This window comes from Mesoplodon mirus (genome assembly GCF_964341445.2).
Source record: "Mesoplodon mirus genome assembly, chromosome: 5".
Taxonomy (NCBI): Eukaryota; Metazoa; Chordata; class Mammalia; order Artiodactyla; family Ziphiidae; genus Mesoplodon; species Mesoplodon mirus.
In genome coordinates, this window is record NC_138980.1 from 42,290,900 (window position 1) to 42,312,048 (window position 21,149).

The 21,149-nt window shown below is 58.0% G+C and overlaps 2 protein-coding genes across 10 annotated transcripts; one reads left to right on the forward strand and one right to left on the reverse strand.

Moving 5' to 3' along the window:
* Positions 1-1,760: 1,760 nt before the first annotated feature.
* HOOK2 (hook microtubule tethering protein 2) lies at positions 1,761-13,517 on the forward strand. Of its 9 annotated transcripts, none has more exons than XM_082623962.1 (22): positions 1,761-2,091; positions 2,612-2,697; positions 2,767-2,839; positions 3,794-3,844; positions 3,934-4,066; positions 4,161-4,228; positions 4,733-4,795; positions 5,119-5,199; positions 5,296-5,456; positions 5,542-5,682; positions 6,936-7,137; positions 7,431-7,541; positions 8,216-8,303; positions 8,689-8,758; positions 9,464-9,601; positions 9,695-9,782; positions 9,981-10,015; positions 11,983-12,065; positions 12,146-12,249; positions 12,416-12,526; positions 12,592-12,666; positions 12,755-13,517. In XM_082623962.1, the coding sequence occupies exons 1-22, from the start codon at positions 2,047-2,049 to the stop codon at positions 12,902-12,904; spliced, it is 2,157 nt and encodes a 718-aa protein (XP_082480088.1). In that variant the 5' UTR covers positions 1,761-2,046; the 3' UTR covers positions 12,905-13,517. The 9 variants fall into 9 exon arrangements, with proteins under 9 accessions (XP_082480088.1, XP_082480089.1, XP_082480090.1 ...); XM_082623963.1 differs by having other exon boundaries at positions 12,595-12,666; XM_082623964.1 differs by having other exon boundaries at positions 12,149-12,249.
* A 1,579-nt stretch (positions 13,518-15,096) lies between these two features.
* BEST2 (bestrophin 2) lies at positions 15,097-19,606 on the reverse strand. The gene is made up of 9 exons (XM_082622899.1): positions 19,377-19,606; positions 19,133-19,227; positions 17,991-18,224; positions 17,748-17,902; positions 17,335-17,412; positions 17,002-17,154; positions 16,834-16,914; positions 16,482-16,636; positions 15,097-15,798 (listed from the first exon to the last, which is right to left on the reverse strand). Exons 1-9 carry the CDS (start codon positions 19,526-19,528, stop codon positions 15,375-15,377), a joined length of 1,527 nt encoding a protein of 508 aa, XP_082479025.1. The 5' UTR covers positions 19,529-19,606; the 3' UTR covers positions 15,097-15,374.
* Positions 19,607-21,149: the final 1,543 nt, after the last annotated feature.

Sequence of the window (21,149 nt, forward strand, 5' to 3'; positions counted from 1 at the left end):
GAAGGCACACTGATGCCCCCAACAGTGGGGTTCCCTGCGTCACATAATAGGGATTGCTGCTCTTCCCTGCCAACGTAGGGAGCTCCCTTTCCCCCCAAACATGAGATTCCTTGCCGCCCCAAATGGAGGGTTGTGACTCCTCCCCCAAAGTGAGGGCACCCAGACCTTCCTTTAAATCTGGGGACTTTTGGGTCCCTGAACATCTATAACGCCTATAAATATCATGGCAACGTTAGAACAATTCAAGTCCATGCTCCGGATATTTAGATTCCTCCTAAACATCAAGATCCCTGCGGGTTTTGCAAGTACTGGGGACCCCACTCCCAAATATTTGGCAGTCCTAGCATGTCTCCCAACTTTGGGCAACCAGGTCCTCTCACAAATAATCCCAGCCTCCTCTCCTTGTAACAGCCATAGTTCCGGCTCACCTTCCACTTCTGCCTGGTGGCAGGGGGGGCTCCGCTTCCCCTTACTGGCAGCACCCTCTCCTTAGTGGGTGCGGGATAAGGGAATCAGCGGCGGCTGTTCTCACGCCCGCCGCCGTAAGGCAGCCCTGTCCGGAAGCCGGCACTGCTGGCCCTTGTCCCCTTCCTCCCTACTCCCCCCACTCCACTCTGCTCCCAGGGGATGGAGGCTGAAAACAACTCGGAAGGGGATGTGGGTGTGTAGACGAGTCTCCAAGGCCCCTGTGTGCGTGCAGTTGTGCGTCTGAGTGGGCTGTAACCTGGAGTCTGGTGCTAGAGTGATTGTGTTCCTGCGATGGTGCGGGGATGGGGGAACTGCGGGGGGGAGGGGGGAGCTGTAGTCATCCTGCTCAACCCGCTCGGGGGCAGGGTCGCCGAAGCCAGACTCTGGGTTGGAGGGAGCAGCTCCCCGCCCCTCAGACCTAGACCCACCCCCAAAGCAGAGTCCGCCCCTCTCTCTGGGTACAGCTAATAACCTCTAATTACTGCTCATTACCTCGCCCGCTCCGCAGGGGAGGGACAGCCGGGGAACTCAGGCGTCAGAGGTCCGGTGCTTTACCTCCTCCCTTAAAGCCGTGTCCACCCAGAACCTCTGTTTCCTCGCCTGCGAACCGGGAATTTAAAGAGCACTTGCCACCCAGAGTCGTGGAGATTTCAACCATCTATATATTTAAATCGCTTAGCGCAGAGACTGCATTTTGTAGGCACCCCATAAATGGTGACTGCGATTTTATTGTTAACTAGTATTGCTAGCACTTTCCTTTAAGCCCCCTTCACTGCCCAGACGGGGTCTCAGAGTGGGCCCATCCTTTTCCCCGTAGGCCGCGTTCCTGCTATCTAGGCGCCCCGGGTGGGCCGTGGCGACCAGGGCGACCGCGTCCTCGGTTCTGAGGGAGGAGGGCCCCGGCGCGGGGCTCAGGGAGGGGAAAGGGCAGGGAAAGCTCAGTGGAGGACGGATCCAGTCTAGGCAAATAAGTCTGTCCACTACCCAGGACATGTGTCTGACCCATCCTGCCGTCGACTTAGGACCCGAATCCCCTTGTCTACCCCTGGGCAAGACTATCTAGTCACCTACACTGGGAAGAACCCTTTAGTGTTCCCCCTCCAAGTCCATAGAATATATTATGACCTGCCCCTCTCCTGCGCAAAGGCTCTGATCATAATGTGGCTAGACAGCAGAATTTCTTTCAGCCGAAGGGAAGGGATGCGAATGCGCCTGTACAACAGGGTGGGGCAGCTCCGCCTCTGATGAAGAGGAATGACGGTGAAGTCTCCGCTACCCCAAAAAGAGCTCGGGGAGGCGGGGAGGCGAAGCCACCCTTGGGATGAGCAAGGCTGGCCCAGACTGACCCCTAGCGGCAGGCCGGCGCCCAAATGCTTCCCGGATCTAAGATGGCGGGTCTGAAGCCCTGAGCTGGTGCCGGGAGGAGATCACGTGTCCAGGGCGGGGCCTGCGCTTAGGGGGCGGGGAGGCGCTCTAGGCCGAGCGGGAGGTCGGGGCTGCGGGCGCTCGCTGGTGGCGGATCTGGACGCCGCTGCGGTGGCAGGGCTCCGCGGCCGGGGTCGAATCCAATCGGGAGCCATGAGCGTGGACAAGGCCGAGCTATGCGGGTCTCTGCTCACCTGGGTAGGTCGGGGGCGGGGCCAGGGACAGGTGTACGCCCTCTCTTCTCGCCCAGTAGCCCCGACCTTGGCTCTGTGCACCCTTCCGTCCTGGGGCAGGGAGGAGGAAGGGGTCGTCGGCCTGCCAGGCCGTTGCACTCTGGCCTGAGCACCTGACCCGTCAAGTGGCAGGTTTGCGTGTAAAGAGCAGGTGAGGCCACGCCCCTTCGTGGCTGGGTCATGTGGGGCGAGGGCACAGGTGAGTTGGCCTGGTCACGTGGTGCCTGTGGGGACCAAGTGACTCGTGGTCTGCCCTCGCCTGGTCGCGCGGGGTTTGTTGGGCAGAGGTATAATGAGGCCACGCCCCCTCCGGTCCGTCCAGGTGAGCAGAAGCCACTCCCCCACGGAGCTGGCTTGCTGGAGCAACAGGCCAGCCCCCACCCAGCATGTGAGGGTCCTACCGACCGGAAAAGTCTGTAAAAGGGGTTTTGTTCCGTGGTCCCAGGACCTGATAATGCCTGTTGCACTTTCCTCTCCCCCACCAGTTGCAGACGTTCCATGTCCCGCCCCCCTGTACCAGCCCCCAGGAACTGAGCAGTGGCCTCGCAGTAGCCTATGTGCTGAACCAGATGTGAGTGGGGCTGAGGGGGAGGGTCCCAAAAGGGTCCCCCAGCAGCTCATCCCACCTTCTCACCCCCAGAGACCCTTCCTGGTTCAACGAGGCATGGCTCCAGGGCATCTCAGACGACCCAGGTCCCAACCGGAGGTTGAAGGTGACAGGTGGACTCATGAATGGGGGACAGACTGGTGAAGAGTTGATCAGGGAAGGGTCAGTTAGACATGTCCTGGGTGATGGACAAACAGATCTGGACAGGAAGAGGGACAGATATATGGTGACCAGCCAACTATGTATTTATTCCTTCATTCTTCTATTAAGCAGGCCTGGGTGTGCAGCAAGGAATAACACAGACAAAAACCTGCATACACAAACATTAACATTGACTTCCAATGGCAATTAGTTCTATGAAGACAATAAAAGCTGGGCCATGAGAGAGAGCAACTGAGAGTGGGTTGGGTGGTTACTCCAGATGGGCTGATCTCCATGTAAGATTTGGAGGAATAGCATTCCAGACACAGGGAGCAGCAAATGCAAAGGCCCTGAGTTGGAAATAAGCTTGGTGTGATCGAGGAATGGCAGGGGGGCCAGAACAGAAAGCCAGGGGGCAGGAATGGTAGATGAGATCATCAAGGGCCTGGCAGGCTGGAGCAGGGAAGATAGATTCTATTTTAAGTGCTGTGTAAAGTCAAGGAAGGATTTTAGTAGAGGAAAGACACAAACCTGGCTTGGGCTTTAAAAAGCTCCCTCTGGATGGTTGTAGAGAAATGGAGGGGTGGGCAGCAAGAGTGGAAGCTGGTGCAATAATTCAGGTGAGAGATGATGATGGCTAGGGTCAAAGTGTAGTGGGGCAGGTGGTGAGAAGTGACTGGATTCTGGGGACACGTGAACAAGATGGGCAGGTGGGTAAGAAGGGCAGGCAGCCAGACAGGTCACTCCTAGGAGAGGGGACATACAGACAGAGAATGGAGCTAAACAGGATGAGATGACCAGGGACTGGGAGGCGAGACAGAGGAAAAAAAGAATGGGCTAGACAGATTCAGGGTGGGGGCTGCTTGGCCCCTTCTGGGGGGATTTAGGACCCTGGACACAACTCCTTGCCCCTCCCCAGGTCAACAATCTGAAGACAATCTTACAGAGCCTGGTGGAGTACTCCCAGGATGTGAGTAACTGTAAAGGGATTTAGGGGGTTGGGTTGGGAGGAGGGGGGATCCGTGAGCCCCTGATACCCCTTCCTCCTCCCATCCTCAGGTCCTGGGGCATCCCATTTTGGAGCAGCACCTTCCAGATGTGAGCCTCATTGGCGAGTTCTCAGACCCAGAAGAGCTTGGCAAGCTGCTTCAGCTGGTGCTGGGCTGTGCTATCAGTTGCGAGAAGAAGCAGGGTATGGGAGGTTAGGGGGTCCCTAGGGGAAGACCTGAGGAAACCCTTCTTGCCCTTCCACCCTCCATCTCAGTCTCCCCCACCTTGACCCCCAGAGCACATCCAGAGAATCATGACGCTAGAGGAATCAGTTCAGCATGTGGTGATGGAAGCCATCCAGGAGGTAGGTGGGTATGCCCACTGTAGCGAGGAGTTTCAGGGGAGGGGACATCTCCAAGGCAGCTGGGCACAGGCTCTGCCCTGGTAAGGTCTGGGCTCTGTCTGGAACTCAGCTGGCCAGATTTCCCTGTCCCATGTGTCTGCCAGCGCCCCCCCAGCTCTAAGTCACAACCTAGCACACTAAAAGGGCCAGGCCTCGGAATTCCCTGGTGGTCCAGTGGTTAGGACTCAGCGCTTTCACTGCTGTGGTCCGGGTTCAACCCCCGTTTGGAGAACTAGGATCCCACAAGGCGCGCAGTGTGGCCAGGTGGCCGGGGAGGGGGGAAGGACCAGGACTCCCTGAGTGCTGGACACATGGGGCAGCCTCTGGGCTGGGGTTATTGGGGAGGACTGGCTTTGGGGACAGGAGGATGGAGTAGTTCTTAGGCTGGATTGTAGAAGCCTTGGAGGCTGCCCTCAGAGGGCCCAGTTCATCTCAATGTCCTCCCACTGCACCCCCCCCCTCCAGCTCATGACCAAAGACACCTCTGACTCCCTGTCACCGGAAACATATGGGAACTTTGATAGCCAGGTAAGGGGTGGGGACCTTGCTAAAGGTCCAACCCCATTACTGATTTTCAGGGCTGCCTAAGGAGCAAGGGCTTGACCTTAAGCCTGTAAACCACTCCCATCCTCCAGGGTCCTATCCTCTTCCCTTGCCAGGTCCCCAGGGTTCCTGAATTGCCTTTTCTCCAGTCCCCTCAGGTCCCAGCCCTCTCTTCTTAGATCTTGAGGGTTTCTTGGCTCCCTCCTCTCTGTCCCTGAAGATCCCGTCCTCTGTTTCCCCATTTTCCTCCCCTGGATCCCTGAGTTTCTTGTCTCTTCCCATCCTCCCCCCTCCACTCCTCTCATCAGTCCCGCAGGTACTACTTCCTGAGTGAGGAGGCTGATGAGGGTGACGAGCTGCGGCAGCGCTGTCTGGACCTGGAGCGGCAGGTGGGGTCGAGGTGGGGGTCCACAGGTGCTCCCAGGGCAGGGTCGCCCGCATAGCCCCTCTCCCAGCTCCAGCTCGTCTGTATGCCCCGCCCACAGCTGGTACTCCTGTCAGAGGAGAAGCAGAGCCTGGTTCAGGAAAATGAGGTGCTGAGGGAGCGGGTGGGCCGGTCCGAGGGTGAGGGCACCACCGGCCTCACCTCCAAGAAGCTGCTGCTGCTGCAGTCCCAGCTGGAGCAGCTGCAGGAAGAGAACTTCAGGTATGGTCAGTTGGAGATAGGGCCAGCAGGCCAGGGGACTGGGGCAGGCACAGTCCCTTCATGTGATGCTTCCCCCATCCCCCAGGCTGGAGAGCGGCAGGGAGGACGAGCGCGTGCGCTGTGCCGAGCTGGAACGGGAGGTCGCTGAGCTGCAGCAGCGGAACCAGGAGCTGACCAGCCTGGCCCAGGAGGCACAGGCCCTGAAGGATGAGATGGATGAACTTCGGTGAGTGGCAGGTCCCCACCACACACCCCCATTGCCAGAGTGCCCCTCTGATGCCATAGTACCTCTGTCACCCCCAAATTCCTAGTGGGCACCCACAATGCCCTGTTGACTCCACAATACCATCCTGAACCCCACTGCACTATCCTGGAATCCACCATGTCCTCTGGACAACACCAAATTCCCTGGATCCATGGGGCCCCCCAGGACCCCACAGTGTCCCCGTTATCCCACATTGTATCCCACATACCTTATAGCAGGGGTCGCAAACCCCTGGGCCGCGGACTGGTTCCGGTCCGCGTCCTGCTAGGAACTGGGCCACACAGCAGGAGGTGAGCAGAGGGCAAGAGAGTGAAGCTTCATCTGCTGCTCCCCATCGCTCCCCACCACTCTCCATTACTCGCATTATTGCCTGAACTATCCCCCTACCCCCCGCCGGTCCGTGGAAATATTGTCTTCCATGAAACCGGTCCCTGGTGCCAGAAAGTTTGGGGACCGCTGCCTTATAGGATCCCTGTGACCCCAGCAAGCCTAGGGGTCATAATGCTCCCCAGACCCCACTGCACCATTCTGGGTCCCATCATGCCCCAGCATCCCGTGGTGCCCTCCAGGACCCCACAAGGCAATAACTTTGCCCCTGGTGACCCCTCTGTCCCCCCATCACATGACTGTACCTTCTTATGACTCCACAGCATCCCTGCAAGCACAGAGTGCTTGGTAGGCCCCCATAGCACCCACCCCTCAACCTCACTGTGCCTTCTATTGCCTCAGAGGGCTCTCCTGTGACCCCCATGGCTTCCCTGTAATGTTAACGTGCCTAATGAGCCCCTGCCATACCGTCAAGAGCCCCACAGTGTTCTGCCTCAAAGATCCCCCATGACCCTACCACGGCCCCTGCACCCACAATACCCCTGTTAGGCCCACAGCTACATCATGACCCCAAAGTGTCTATGGGGGCTCCTCAGACCCTCTGGGCCCCATCATTCCCCCTGTAACCCCACAGTCATTTTTGTGTCCCCCAGATTCTGATTTTGACCCTGGGCTAACCACTGATGTTTAGGGCTCCCTTTATGCTCCCTAATGATTCCCCCAACACCACCAGGCCCCGCTGACCCCTGACCCTCATGACCCATCACCTTGAACCCAAATGCCCCAAGGCTGACCTGACACCTTCCCCTGCGCTGAGGGCCTCGCATCCAGGCTGAACCCTTGACCTCAGACCCCCGCCTCCTCTTCCCACTTGCCCCCGCCCCCAGGCAGTCCTCAGAGCGCGCAGGGCAGCTGGAGGCCACGCTGAGCAGCTGCCGGCGCCGCCTGGGCGAGCTGCGGGAGCTGCGGCGGCAGGTGCGGCAGCTGGAGGAGCGCAACGCCGGCCACGCCGAGCGCACGCGGCAGCTGGAGGAAGAGCTGCGCCGGGCCGGCTCCCTGCGCGCCCAGCTAGAGGCGCAGCGGCGGCAGGTACGGGCGGGGGCTTGGACCTGGACTGGGGTGGGGGCTCCTCTTGGCCGGCCGCTGACTTTAGCTCAGCGTGGTGCTAAGTCTCTCCACCCAGAGTCTGCTCCCATTTTTATGTAGAGGCCACGCCCTTTAGGCCAGCCAGCTCCTCCCTAGGCTTGTAAGCCCCACCCCTTCTCTTAAGCCTCCTCCTCCAAGTTCCCTCAGCTGGTCCCTCGGGCCCCGCCCTTTCACCTTGTACTCAGTCCCTGCCCCTCCTTCCCACCCTGCTGTCCTCTCCCCTCTCCTCTGTTTAGGTTCAGGAACTGCAGGGCCAGCGGCAGGAGGAGGCCATGAAGGCCGAGAAATGGCTATTCGAGTGCCGCAATCTGGAGGAAAAGTATGAGTTGGTGTCAAAGGAGAAGGAGGTGAGGCTGAGGTCCCTCCGCCCAAGCCCCACCCTGCCCATCGTGGCAGAGCCCATTCCCTAGGACAGCAGTCCCCAACCTTTATAAAAAAATTTTTAAGGGAAATTTATTATTTTATTTATTTATTTTTGGCTGCGTCGGGTCTTCGTTGCTGCGCGCGTGCTTTCTCTAGTTGCGGTGAGCGGGGGCTACTCTTCATTGCGGTGTGTGGGCTTCTCACTGAGGTGGCTTTTCTTGTCGCGGAGCACGGGCTCTAGGCGCACGGGCTTCAGTAGTTGTGGCACGTGGGCTCAATAGCTGTGGCGCACTCGCGTAGTTGCTCCGCAGCATGTGGGATCTTCCCGGACCAGGGCTCGAACCTGTGTACCCTGGATTCTTAACCACTGTGCCACCAGGGAAGCCCAGCGGTCCCCAGCCTTTTTGGCACCAGGGACCGGTTTCGTGGAAGACATTTTTTCCACGGACTGGGGGTGGGGGGCGGTAATGCGAGCAATGGGGAGCTATAGGGAATGGCAGGCGAAACTTCACTTTCTTGCCCATCGCTCACCTCCTGCTGTGCGGCCCGGTTCCTAACAGGCCGCGGACCGGTACCGGTCCACGGCCCAGGGGTTGGGGACCCCTACCCTAGGAGACCGATCCAGCCTCAAGTGGCCTGTTGCATCCCGTCCCTCCAGCGGCTGCTGGCAGAGCGGGACTCCCTGCGGGAGGCCAATGAGGAGCTGCGCTGCGCCCAGATGCAGCCTCGTGGGCTGACCCAAGCTGGTGAGTTGGAGGCCCATCCCAGGGCCTGGGAGATGGCTGGCCTGGAGCCTTACCTGGCCTGGTGTGCTGTTAGGGCAGGCAGAAAAGGCAGTGTCCCAGGGCTTGTCTAGGTTGGGGGCAGAGCTAGACCACGCTGGAGGGAGGCTAGAGTGGAAAGAGGTGACATGGGCCGACAGAAAGCAGGGACTGTCTATCGGGGCTCTGGGTGGGGCAAAGGCAAACCCAGGCCAAGGATCGTGGCTCCCTGTCATGCCAGGGGTGGGGTTTGGGTCAAGTCAGCCTTTTGGCCGAAGTTGAGCCGCCAAAGATGCTTCTCGGAAAGAGGATCCTAGGGATGGGGACAGGAACTGTGCAGCCATCTGAAGACTTTTCACACATTCTCCAGACCCCTCACTGGATCCCACCTCACCGGCTGTGGAAAACTTAGCAGCCGAGATCCTACCTGCGGAGCTCAGGTATCCTGGGGTCACTCAGAGCTCTGGCCCCACTGGGGCCTGCCAGTGCCCACCCTCAGCCCCGTCCCCAGTACAGGTATTTACCGCTAGCCAGGCCTACTCAACTTGGTTCCCAAGTCCTAGCCGGTCTTCTAGGCCCACTCACTCCTCTAATTCTGCTGTTACCCGGACAGGGCTCTAGCCCTATTGGTGGCTCACCTCTTCAGGATCCGTCCTCAGTGCACAAATTAGATCCAACCCATCTGTCTCCACTCCCCAGGCAAAAATCCGTTGCCCCAGCCCTGCCCACATCGGGTCCTGCCCCCAGGATACAGCCCTGTCCTCAGTATATTCCCTGCTAGGTTCACTGCCCTGTGCGCTGCCCGTAAGAACTCCCACCCCAGCTTTTCACTTTTCAGTGTCTTACTTTCCGGCAGCCGCCTCTCAGTGTTCTAACCCTCTCCTGTAGCCCCACCCTTCCCTGGCGCCACCCCTAGACCCAGCTCATGGCTCCGCCCACTTTGCCCCCCACCCCCACCGGCGCTCCTCCCACCCATGCCTAGGCGCTGTCCCCTGTACTCTAACCCTACCCCAGGGTCTGGCTGGGCTCTTCCCCCAGGGCTCTATCCCTCTCCTGGCCCCGTCTGCCCAGTTTCCCTGCTGGAGCCTTGGTAGGCCTGAGTGGTGACCCATGTCCCGCACTGCTCACTCCTTCCCGGTCCGCAGGGAGACGCTCCTGCAGCTTCAGCTGGAGAACAAGCGCCTGTGCCAGCAGGAGGCGGCCGACCGGGAACGGCAGGAGGAGCTGCAGCGCCACCTGGAGGACGCCAACCGTGCGCGCCACGGCCTGGAGATGCAGCACCGGTGAGGACCCACCTGGCGGAGGGGGGCCTCTCACACGCTTGAAGGGGGGCTGAGGGCGGGCGCAGGCACTAAGTGGGCCCCCCACCCCTGTAGGTTGAACCAGCAGCAGCTGTCGGAGCTGCGGGCCCAGGTGGAGGACCTGCAGAAGGCCCTGCAGGAGCAGGGGGGCAAGACTGAAGACGTGAGTGCCCACCTCCTCCCTGCCTGGCCCTCCTTTGTGGCCCCCAATAACCCTTCTCTCTCTCCCCCCTGCTGCCCGATGCCCCGTGAAGTCCATTGTAAGTACCTTGAGCCCAGGGTGGCACCCCCTACCCTCAGTCTGGAAAGAGGTTGGGACCTCTGGAGCCCTCACTCACCCAATGCCTCTTCTCTCCTCCAGTCAACCCTGCTGAAGAGGAAGCTGGAGGAGCATCTGTGAGTCCCAGAGTGGGGGTACTCTTGGTGGGGGGAAAGGCTGGGGCAAAGGTGTGGGGGGTGGATCCGGTGTCGATGGGGAGCTATTGATGAGGAAAGGGAGTCTGAAGGGTCAGCTCAAGTGGGGCCTTATAGACTAAGGGAAGGCGTATGGAATGTTTTGGGGGAACAATGGGGAGCCACAGAGGAAATTGCAACAAGGTTGTGTGACAAAGTAATAGTCACCTTTTACTTTTGCATTGTTAAAAAGGAAAGTTTTTTTTGTGTGTTTTTCATTTTTGGCCACACTGTGTGGCTTGTGGAATCTTAGTTCCCCAACCGGGGATTGAACCTGGGCCCACAGCAGTGAAAGCTCCGAGTCCTAACCCCTGGACTGCCAGGGAATTCCCAAAAAAGGAACTATTTAAAAAAAAAAGAAAAAGAAAGAAACTATTTTAAATAGCTATCACGTTTATAGTTTAAAAACCAAAATGTATACTGAGCTATACAGAAATAGAGGATATACCTCTGAGTCCTCCCTCATCGACTCAGTTTCCGCCCCATTCCACCCCCATTTCTATTAGTTTATTATGGAAATCCTTCCAGAATTTTTAAAGCAGATCCAAATGAATATGAATATAGATTTTTACTATCATTCCTTATTTACATAAAAAGTAGTGTAATACGTGCACTTTGCTTTCCCTACTTAACAAGTTAACTGGATAAATTTCTCCATAGGGATAAATAAAGGGAGTCCTTCTTATTTTTTTTCAAATATAGCAGCCTTTGTCAACTGGGGTTCCATAAGGGAAGTAGGCCTTACAGAAAATTATTTTCGTGACTATTTTCTCAGTTCTGCCGAGGATGCAATGAAGCTAAGGTCGACCCGGAACACAGAAAGTTATTTCCTTACAGAGGATGGATACCTGGAAGCATTAGGGCTTACTTCTCCTGTAGAATTCTGGTCCAGAAGACCTGGCCTATAGCATTTTTTTGTAATATCATAATGTGTTTAACTCATTCTTTCTAGGTATTTGCAATTTCAAGCAATGTAACAAAGTAAACCTTATATATGCATCATTTTGCTTGTGTGCAAATATATACAAAAATGGAATGGGTGGCTCCCAGGGTACATGCCTTTGTAATTTTAGTAGACATAGCCAGAGGTTCACTATTAGATGTTACACCATGTTCCATGTCCAACACATGATAATAGTCTCACCTACAGGAATCTTTGGGGTTTTGCCACAGGTGGCAGAACTGTAAAGTATTAGCTTGCATTTCCTTTCCTTTTTTAAAAATTAAAAAAATTTTTAATTTATTTTTGGCTGCGTTGGGTCTTTGTTGCAGCACGCGGGCTTCCTCTAGTTGCAGCGAGTGGGGGCTACTCTTTGTTGCAGTGCGTGGGCTTTTCATTGCGGTGGCTTCTCTTATTGTGGAGCACAGGCTCAGTAGTTGTGGCTCGTGGGCTTTAGAGCACAGGCTCAGTAGTTGTGGCGCACGGGCTTAGTTGCTCTCTGCAGCATGTGGGATCTTCCTGGACCAGGGCTCAAACCTGGGTCCCCTGCACTGGCAGGCGGATTCTTAACCACTGTGCCACCAGGGAAGTCCCACATTTCCTTTTGTTTTATAAGAGATTTGCATTCCAGAAAGATGCCTGGCTGCTGGGTAGAGAATGGAACTGAGGGGTTGAGAATAGAGGGGGCTGGCAAGGGATGATGGTGCCTGGACCAGCGTGTGGGCTGTAGAATGGGGAGAAGTGGACAGATGGGAGGGCTGGTCCAGGGGCCACCTGATGAAGGGTGTGGAGGGTTGGGACTCTGATGGCTGAGGAGATGGTGGGGCCAGCGCACATAGCCCCCAGGCTTGGGGTCAGGCAGAGAGGTCTGCAGGGACACTTCTGGCTGGCTGGGAAGCCTGTGGCCACCACTAGGAGAAGAGAAATGGGCCCAGAGCTCAGCCTGCTGCTGCCGGTCCCCTGCCCGCAGGCAGAAGCTGCATGAGGCAGATCTGGAGCTGCAGCGGAAGCGCGAGTACATCGAGGAGCTAGAGCCCCCTGCCGATAGCAGCAGTGAGTGGGACTGGGTGGCCGGCTGGGTGCAGGGAGCCCCGAGCTTGGCACAGAGCTGAGGGCCCACCTTGTTCCCCCAGCAGCCCGGCGTATCGAGGAGCTGCAACACAACCTGCAGAAGAAGGACGCGGACTTGCGGGCCATGGAGGAGCGGTACCGCCGCTACGTGGACAAGGCGCGCACAGTGAGGACGGACGCTGGGTGCCCTACACGCCTCCTGCCGAGGCTGCTGCCTCCCCTTGGTTCCTGCCTCCTGCCCCCACACCTGTCACACCTAATCATGTCACAGACATTTACACCACGGCCTGTGAGGCCAAGGTCACCCTGGCTGTGTCTTCCCCAACCCCTAGGTCATACAGACCCTGGAACCCAAGCAGCGGCCACCTGGGGGGGCTCCTCCGGAACTCCACACCCTGAGGACACAGCTCCGGGAGCGGGATGTCCGCATCCGGCACCTGGAGGTGGGTGTCCTTATCCCTTCTCACTGTCCCGAGCATATCCAGGTCCTTGACTATTGCCTCCTTAGCAGATGGACTTTGAGAAGAGTCGAAGTCAGAGAGAGCAGGAAGAAAAGCTGCTCATCAGTGCCTGGTATAATATGGTGAGTGCACCGTTGCCATGGCTGAAGTATTGGGTGGGGATGGGGGTCCTGTGGGCTCCCCTGACTCCAACTATGCCCCTCCCTCCAGGGCATGGCTCTGCAGCAGCGAGCCGGGGAAGAGCGGGCACCTGCCCATGCCCAGTCATTCCTGGCACAGCAGCGGCTGGCCACCAACGCTCGCCGCGGACCCCTGGGACGCCTAGCACCCCTGAACATGCGCCCCACTGACAAGCACTGATGGATCTCAGGATCCTGCCACCTGCCCAGCCAATCAGGGCTTAATCCACCCTGGATTCCCCTGACTCACGTGGGGCCCAGCATTATGCCTCAGCCAGTTGCTTGAGAGCCTTGAAGTCATAATCTCTGCCCTTTTCTGTCCCGGGTGGGATGAGAGTGCAGGATGAGGCGGGAGGCAGGAATGGGCCTATTCTTTTTAGCAATGTGATTCTTATTCTTGATTTTAGTGAGCTTCCAGGGGAGAGAGTGATTTTATATTTGAGAAGAAAGATAAAGACTTTCAATCTGGCTTGGCTGGACTCTGGGCACTGAGGGGAGGAAGAGAAGGTAGGCCGGGGGCTTAGGTCACTGCTTTTAAGAAAATCCTAGCTTGTGTTCTTACTAAAGTGTGAGTGACCGATAGCACCCAGTAGGAAGTTTGAATCATGTCTGTATCTGTGTAACTGTATGTGTGTGTGGTGGGTTTTGAAGAAGCTTCAGACAAAAATCCCTACCTCAGGAAGCTGTCAATTCAATGGAGACAGATAACAAACAAAACAGATAAAATAATTGATGTGAGAAGTGCTACAGAGAAAAATAAAGCAGACAAAAGTCATGGGGATGCAGGACGTGGATTTGGGAGGTGGTGATTTTTTGTGTGTGTGTGGTACACGGGCCTCTCACTGTTGTGGCCTCTCCCGTTGTGGAGCACAGGCTCCGGACGCGCAGGCTCAGCGGCCATGGCTCACGGGCCCAGCCGCTCCGCGGCATGTGGGATCTTCCTGGACTGGGGCACGAACCCGTGTCCCCTGCATCGGCAGGCGGACTCTCAACCACTGCGCCACCAGGGAAGCCCAGGTGGTGATTTTTAATAAAAGGCCAGGAAAGGAGGCCTCACCAAGGAAGTGACATAATTTAAGCAGAGACCTGCACGAGGTGAGGGAGGGACCATGTAGGTATCTGGGGAAGAGTGATCCAGGCAGAGGGAATAGCACGTGTAAAGGCTCTGGGACGAGACCTTGCTCGGTGGGTTAGAGGAACAGTGAGGAGGCCAGTGTGGCTGGAGTGGAGTGAGTGAGGGGAAGAGTGGAGGGAGTCAAGACCAGGGAGACTGTCCAGGGCCTTGTGGGGTGTGTGGAGTACTTTAGCTTTCATTCTAAGTGAAGTGGGAGCCAGAGTGTTCTAAGCAAAGGAGCAACATGACCTGATTCAAGTTTTCACAGGTTCCCTTTGGCTCCTGTGGGAGGAACAGGCTGCGGGGGTGTTAGGGCCAGAGCTGAGAGACCAGGTCACTAGTCCAGGTGGGTGGTTGGGTGATGGTGAGGGCTCTGGCCAGGGTGTGGACCCTGGAGGAATGGGAAATGGTTGGATTCTGGATACAGTTTGAAGACTAAGCTGATGGGATTTGCTACTGGGTTGATAAGGAGAGGGGATGAAAGAAAGAGAGGAGTTGAAGGTGACTCCCAGGTTTTGTCCTCATCATCTGGAAGGACAAAGCTGACAGAGGTTGGGACAAGTGGGGAGCCGATAGGGAGCTGGTTTGGGGGCATGTTATGTTCGAGGTGCCCGTGAGATCCCCACATGCAGATGTCAAGCAGGAAGTTGGCTCTCTGGGTCTAGAGTCAGGGGAGGGATCCTGGCTGGACTTCTAAATTCGGGAGTCATCTACATACGATTGATGTAAGACCTGGAGCACTGAAGGGGTATCTGAGAGTTCAGGGGCTTGAGGCAGAGGGGTCACTTGCAGAAACATAAATCAAGGCTGGCAGGGGAATCCCCTGGAGGTCTCACGGTTAGGACTCCGTGCTTTCACTGCCTTGGGTTCAATCCCTGGTTGGGGAGCTAGGATCCTGAAAGCTGCACGGCCAAAAAAAAAAAGAAAGAAAAGAAAAAAACGCTGGCAGGAGAAAGCTATGGTCCTTGGACCGTGGGTCCTACATTGATGAATGAGTAAAGCCCTGGGCACTAATGGGGCCATTTCAGAGAGAATTTGGGAAGAAGTGGGCAGGGCACCATCAAATAATCTGGAGGATTCCTTAAAGCTTACTTAGCATAATGCCTGGCAGGAGTTGAGTAAAAACAAACAAACAAAAAAAACACTAAAAGTTTATTGAGCACTTTTATGTACCAAACACTTTAAAGACACATTTCATTTCATCCTCACAGCTCATTGAGGTGGGCACTCATGTCCAATTTGAGGAAAGAAGAAAGGCAAGACACACTGATAAAAACTCTCACGCAGTGGCGGGTAGGAAGTAGAGCTGGTGGTAAGGACCGGCAGTTCAAAGATGCTGGAAGAATACCCTGCCCTCAGTGCAGTGCCTGGCCCACAGGAAGTGTTCCAAGCCTCTGTGCCAAACGTAAAGGCGGGACGCAGGCAGGTAAGAAGCGGGCAGGCAAGAGTCCACAGGCAGCTTATAAAGCCCAAACCACTGCTTGCGGGCGGTGTTGGGACATTTTCCCTGTCCTTGGGGATCCAGGGTCCAAGGGTCTCAGGTTAGACTCTCCTCCTCCTCGCCAATGGGGCTGGGCAGCCAGGGTGGAGCCGGCCCCCGGGGCCCGGGCATTGGCACAACGGTGAAGGGCTCGGCGGGTGGCCCGGGGGCTGGCGGCTCGCGGCCGGCGTGGCGGTCAGACTCCGGCTCCGGCAGGCCTAAGTCTAGCAGCGCGTTACTGCAACTGCATTCTAGGGCCGCGCCATCAGGGCCGCCCGCGCATGCGCAGCTGGCGGCTGTAGATTCCTCCGACACGCAGCTGTTCTTGCGGCGCAATAAAGACAGGCGCCGGCCCAGCAGGCCTCCAGCGGCCATGCCCGCGCCCACCGGCAGGAGGCGCTGCAGGAAGTCGCCGTGTGCATCGCTCAGAGGCGCATCCACGCCGTCCTGCCGCTGGAACTGCATGTCCTCCTTGGCCAGCCTGCGGAAGAGACAATGGGTCAGCGCTGCGGCCTCTCCCTTCTTCATCAACAGAGTTGGGACCGAGGAACGCTGCTTTTCCACCCCATTGTCCCACTTATCCCAAAAGACCTTGGCCCCTCACCCGAGAGCCTGGCCTTATCCTCTGGCTCTGGCTATGCTCAAACTTAGGCCTCAAAAGGCTAAGTTGGGGCTTCCCTGGTGGCGCAGTGGTTGAGAGTCCGCCTAGCCGAGCAGGGGACGCGAGTTCGTGCCCGGGTCCGGGAGGATCCCACATGCCGCGGAGCGGCTGGGCCTGTGAGCCATGGCTGCTGGGCCTGCGCGTCCGGACCCTGTGCTCCGCAACGGGAGAGGCCACAACAGTGAGAGGCCCGCGTACCGCAAAAAAAAAAAAAAAAAAAAGGCCAAGTTGGGGCCCTGCCGCCTGTCCTTTGGTATCGCTTCTGGCCTGTCCAGTCCTCATTGACTGTAGCCCTTAGCCCCAGTTAGTGGCCGGGTCTCAGACCTTGACCCGGATCCCTGACCCCTGCCCCGTCCTAGTCCTCATGACTTTAGCTCTTAGCCCCGAATCTCCAGGGTGTAGCCTTTAGCCCCGACCTGGTCACCCACAGCGCCTTCAATCAGGTACACCCCGCAGTCATGAGCCCCGCCCCCAAGAGACCCCGCCCATCCCCACTGGCTCACGTGATGTCGAAGGTGGAGCCCTGGAAGGAGGGCTGCTGCAACAGGAAGGCGGTGGCCGCGGTATAGGGAGCGCGAGCCTCAGCTCTGTCCCAGTACAGGTCCTTCTCCAGCATGGCCAGGTCGTCGTACATCTCGTCCACGGCCAGCATTGACACCTGCGGGCGAGGATACGCGGGGAAGAGTGGGCATGGAAAAGCGCCGGCACCGCAGGGTGGACCCCTCTGGATGGGTAGGAGTGTGGTGACCAAACAGAGAAGGATGGATCAGGGGCAATGTCTGAGCGAGTCTTAGCAGGGGTGGGGCCAGGGCCGCTTTGGGAGCCCAGGGATGGTCTTAACCGAGAGAGTCTCACTTGGAAGTTGCGATCGATCAGAAAGTTGGTCTCAAAGTCATCGTCGTCCTCTCCGAAGGGGTTGATGAGCTGCTCAGCTACCTGAGTGGGGAAGAGGAGAGGTAGGCGGAGAACTGAAAACTCCTGCCCGCTCCACCCCTGGAGTCCTGGCCTCGGGGCCCCACCCACCTTGAGCCAGCCCGCGTAGAAGAAGAACTGCAGCAGGGTGAAGATGGGCACGCACAGGTCCAGGTCGTGGTCTTTATAGCCCTGCGCCGGGTCCAGGAACTGGCGACCGATGAGGCAGGCCAGGAAGTAGCTGTACACAGCGATGGTCACCACCTGGGGGAGGGGCAGGATGCGGTGCCAATTCAGGGTTCTCTGGGCCTTGGGGGGTCATGGAGAGACCAGAGCTAGGATCGCGAGTCACTGTGATGGGGTCTTAGCTGGCCCTCAGTTCCTCCTTGAGACCAACGCTCCAGGGCCTCTGACGCGGGATATAAAGAGGCACGGCGGGGTTACCTGGGTGTAGACAAGGGGTACGCTAATCCAGTCGTAGTGAAAGAGCATCCCACACTTGCCCCGAAACACAGTCAGCTCCTGGAGGCAGATACAGGTCATGAGGGGGCCTGAATAGTGAGCTCACACATGGGGATTAAGTGGGGGGTTTACCTGGGATGGAGGTGAGTGGGCACCTGGTGGGAGGTGGGCGTGTGCTCCTAGGGACTTCAGGGAGAGTATTTAGTGGTGAGTGTACGCCTAGGGGCACTATGCACATAGGAGCCGCCCCTAGAGATAAGTGTACACCTGGGGGCTGCTAGATAAGGGTGGTTGGGATCCGCCTTGTGGGAGGTGCGTGGCAGGCACACAACCTCAGGGTGCGTGGGGTACAATTTCCCTGGCATTTTATATGAGTGACCACCTGGAGAGCCCACCTCCAGCAGCAGCTTAAGGGCGCCGTTGTTGCGAATGCGGCCCTCGCGCAGAGCCTGCGCCGCCAGGTTGGAGAACCAGACGCAAGGCACCCAGTACTTGTTGTAGGATGAGTTCAGGTTCTCGAACTTCTTACGCTCCTCGCGGGTCATAAACCCTGGAGGGGTGAGGTCGGGGGTTATTTGCCCCACCCTCAGTCTTTGCGCCGCCCCCCCCCCTCGCGTTCCTTTTGGCCGGAGCCTCACCTGCTTCCACCACGTGGTCTATGGTGGGGAAGCGCTTGAAGACAGCGGTGCTGACAGAGCGCAGGATAAGCACAGCAGAGAGCCCTGCATAGCGCATAAGCGTGCGTCGGTAGAGGCGGCCGCGCTCGTCGCGCCCATGCACTGTGCCGACCACCACGCACATGAGCGCGTCGGGCAGGGGCATGCATAGGTACTGGTTCCACCAGCGGTGCACCACCAGCGTTACGTAGAAGCCTGCAGGAGAGCCGGGAATGGGAGACTCAGTTGGGACACTAGGGCCAGGGGTTTGGGGAAGAGGAGTGACATGGGAAGAGGAGTGACATAGGGTCTTCATCAGGAACATGCGGTAGGCTGGATACCCAGACCATGTGGGGCCACCTGAGCTGGGAACCTGGAGATTCAGCCCTGAGGTCAGAGAGGTTTGTGCAGGCTGGATCACCCTGGCTACTTGGATGTCACCTGGGATGGGAGATTGGGATCTCGGTATAGAGGTGGAGACAAAGGGCCCACAGGCAGGTTGTCACCAAAGCCACAGGGAGCCCCGGAGCCAGGGATGTGTGAAGGGGTTGGGCATGGTGTCTAAGTCAGGGAATCTGGGGCAGGCTGGTCACCCCATCCTTGTGGGCCCAGAATGGTGGGAGGAAGGCTGAGGTCAAGTGAAGTCACTGAGGACAGGGGGCTGGGACTTGTCAGAGAGATGCCCCTCAGGCTGGACTTGAAAGGATGGAGTCATGTGGGGTCCTTGGATGGGGGTCCCTGGGGCTCAGTACATGTGAGGGGAGGCACTAGTAATCCCATGCAGACACAAATGGCAGTCCCTGAGTTGACCAGGGATAAGCCTATGCATAACATGGAGTTCTCATTGGGGGCACCTCAGGGGACCCTTTGACCAGGGATAAGCCTATGCATAACATGGAGTTCTCATTGGGGGCACCTCAGGGGACCCTCTGACCAGGCGACATACAAGGTCTCAGGAATTGGGGCCATACTTGGCCTAAAGGACACAGAAATGGGGATTTGTGGGGGGGTGGCTTTGATGGGGGGGCGTCTCAGAAAGGCAGGAATGGGAGTCTCCAAAAGGCATGAATGGCAATGGGTTTCTCAGGATGAAGGGAATGGGGAACTCAGGAGCGCGAACACACCGAGCACAAAAGAGACCGGGATGAGACTGGCGTACTGGTCGCAGTAAAGAACGAGCTTCTCAAAGTAGCGCTTCTGCTCTTCGGTCAGCACGAAGCTGCGAGGGAGGGGGCGCGGGATCACGGGCGAGCCCCGGTCCCCAGTTGCAGGTCTCTCTTCCCGCACCTCCTCCGGGGCCGGTCCGGAGCCCCTCCCCAGACGCCCCCACGCCGTCCGGCCCTCCCCCCTCTCCCGGGGCCGCCTCACCGATAGGCGGCACTCAGCGCCATGTAGAGCCCAAGGAAACACAGCAGCTCGCGCCACAGAAGTTTGTAGATGCTCCCGCGCCACAGCAGCAGCAGCTTCGAGAAGCCGCCGAAGCGCGCGTTCGCCACGCAAGCTGTGTACGTGACGGTCATCGCGGCGCCCGGGCCGGTCGAGCCCAAGGAGAGGGGGCTGGACCGGATCCGGGATTGGGGGCCGAGGAATGGGGGGCCGGGCCGGGCTGGAAGGCTGCGGGCGAGGGTGGAAAGGTGTGGGGACGACTCAGCTCCGCGTCACTTTCCACGCCCGGCCACCTCCTCGGTACCGGCTCTGGCTCAGCTTCCCGTCCCCTCCCACCTGCTCAGTCCTGCCCTAGCCCCCGGCCCTCCTCCCCAAGGCCCCTCTGGGAGGCCACTCCCTTCCTTGGACTCCAGGTCCCAGCGTCCTGCGCCGACCTCCACAGGCCCTCTCCGTTCATCCCCCACCCCCAAGGCCCTTGGTCCACCGAGTTAACCCGAGCTGCCCTCTCTGATCCCATACCCCTTACCTGGACGCCATCTACAGCCTCCCCCCCGCTCCCCGAGTCCCTAGCGCCTCAGTTTCTATGTTCCCGGGGCTCCAACTGACTTCCCTCCCTCAAGTCCCACTTCTGCTTTCCCTCCCCCTACTCCCCTAACCCAGTCTCGGCCCATTCTCTCCCCGGCACTTCTTTTTGAAGCCCTCCAAAGCCGGACCCCCAAGCTTCCAGGCCGCAGGTCCTCCCCCATAGCCCCTCAGCCTCAGGCTGGCTCCTTCTCCTGCACAGCTGCCCCAGCCTACCCCCCTCCCACGTAATCGAACTGGCTCTGCCCCCTCCCTCTTCTGGATCCGCCTGGACCTTTCCTCTGTCCATTCCCCTCTAGCCTTCAGAGCCCTCCACACCCTACCCTGAGGACTCGGATTCTTGCCCGCAGACCGACTCGTCCTCAAGTTTCCCTATTCCCCCAGGCCTGGGTCCTTCTCACCTGGTGGCTGGTTCAGGGACACTCAGGGACAGGGAAAGGATGGGCTTCAGGGTTGGGTGGGGCTGAAGCCAGATTCTGTGAGGGAGGGGGCTGGGGACTGGGCGTGGGTGGCCCCTCCCTGGCCCTCCCCCCTCAGTTGCAGCCTCAGAACTTTGAAGTCTCATCAGTTTGTTACCTGGGGCAGGGGGTGGGGAATTCACCTTGTCCTCCTTAGCTCCTTCCTGTTCCGTCACCCAGTCAGTCACTGGCAGATCCAAGAAATCTTGGACCTAGACCTAGAGGAGGGGGCAGGAACCCTGTCTTTACCAGACCCAGACATATACACACACTGCTCAGTGAGTCTGGGTCGCTCCACACTCACCTGTAATCACACACAAAGATGCACCTAGAAACACACACCATAGACCCAGACACACATTTAGCTTTCCTCAACACAGCCTCCCACGACCACGGTGACCCAGAAAGCAGTACGCACTGTCACAAAGACTTCCAGAGTCACCAAAGAGACAACACTTAGCTCCCCCCACCCCCATACGCAGATATAAAGCAGATGGACCCTAACCCACCAGGCTCTCAGCTCTCAGGCACCCACATAGTGCTCCAAACAGCCACCCAGGAACACAGGGGCAGGGACCCAGGCACCCTGAATTCCTTCATGATCATACTATGTAATAAAGACACACACAAGGGCACACAACCAGCCAAGTGCAAACCCCAGCCCGACCCCAGAATGCCTTCACACGTGAGCCATCACACAGAGGGAGGTTTATAA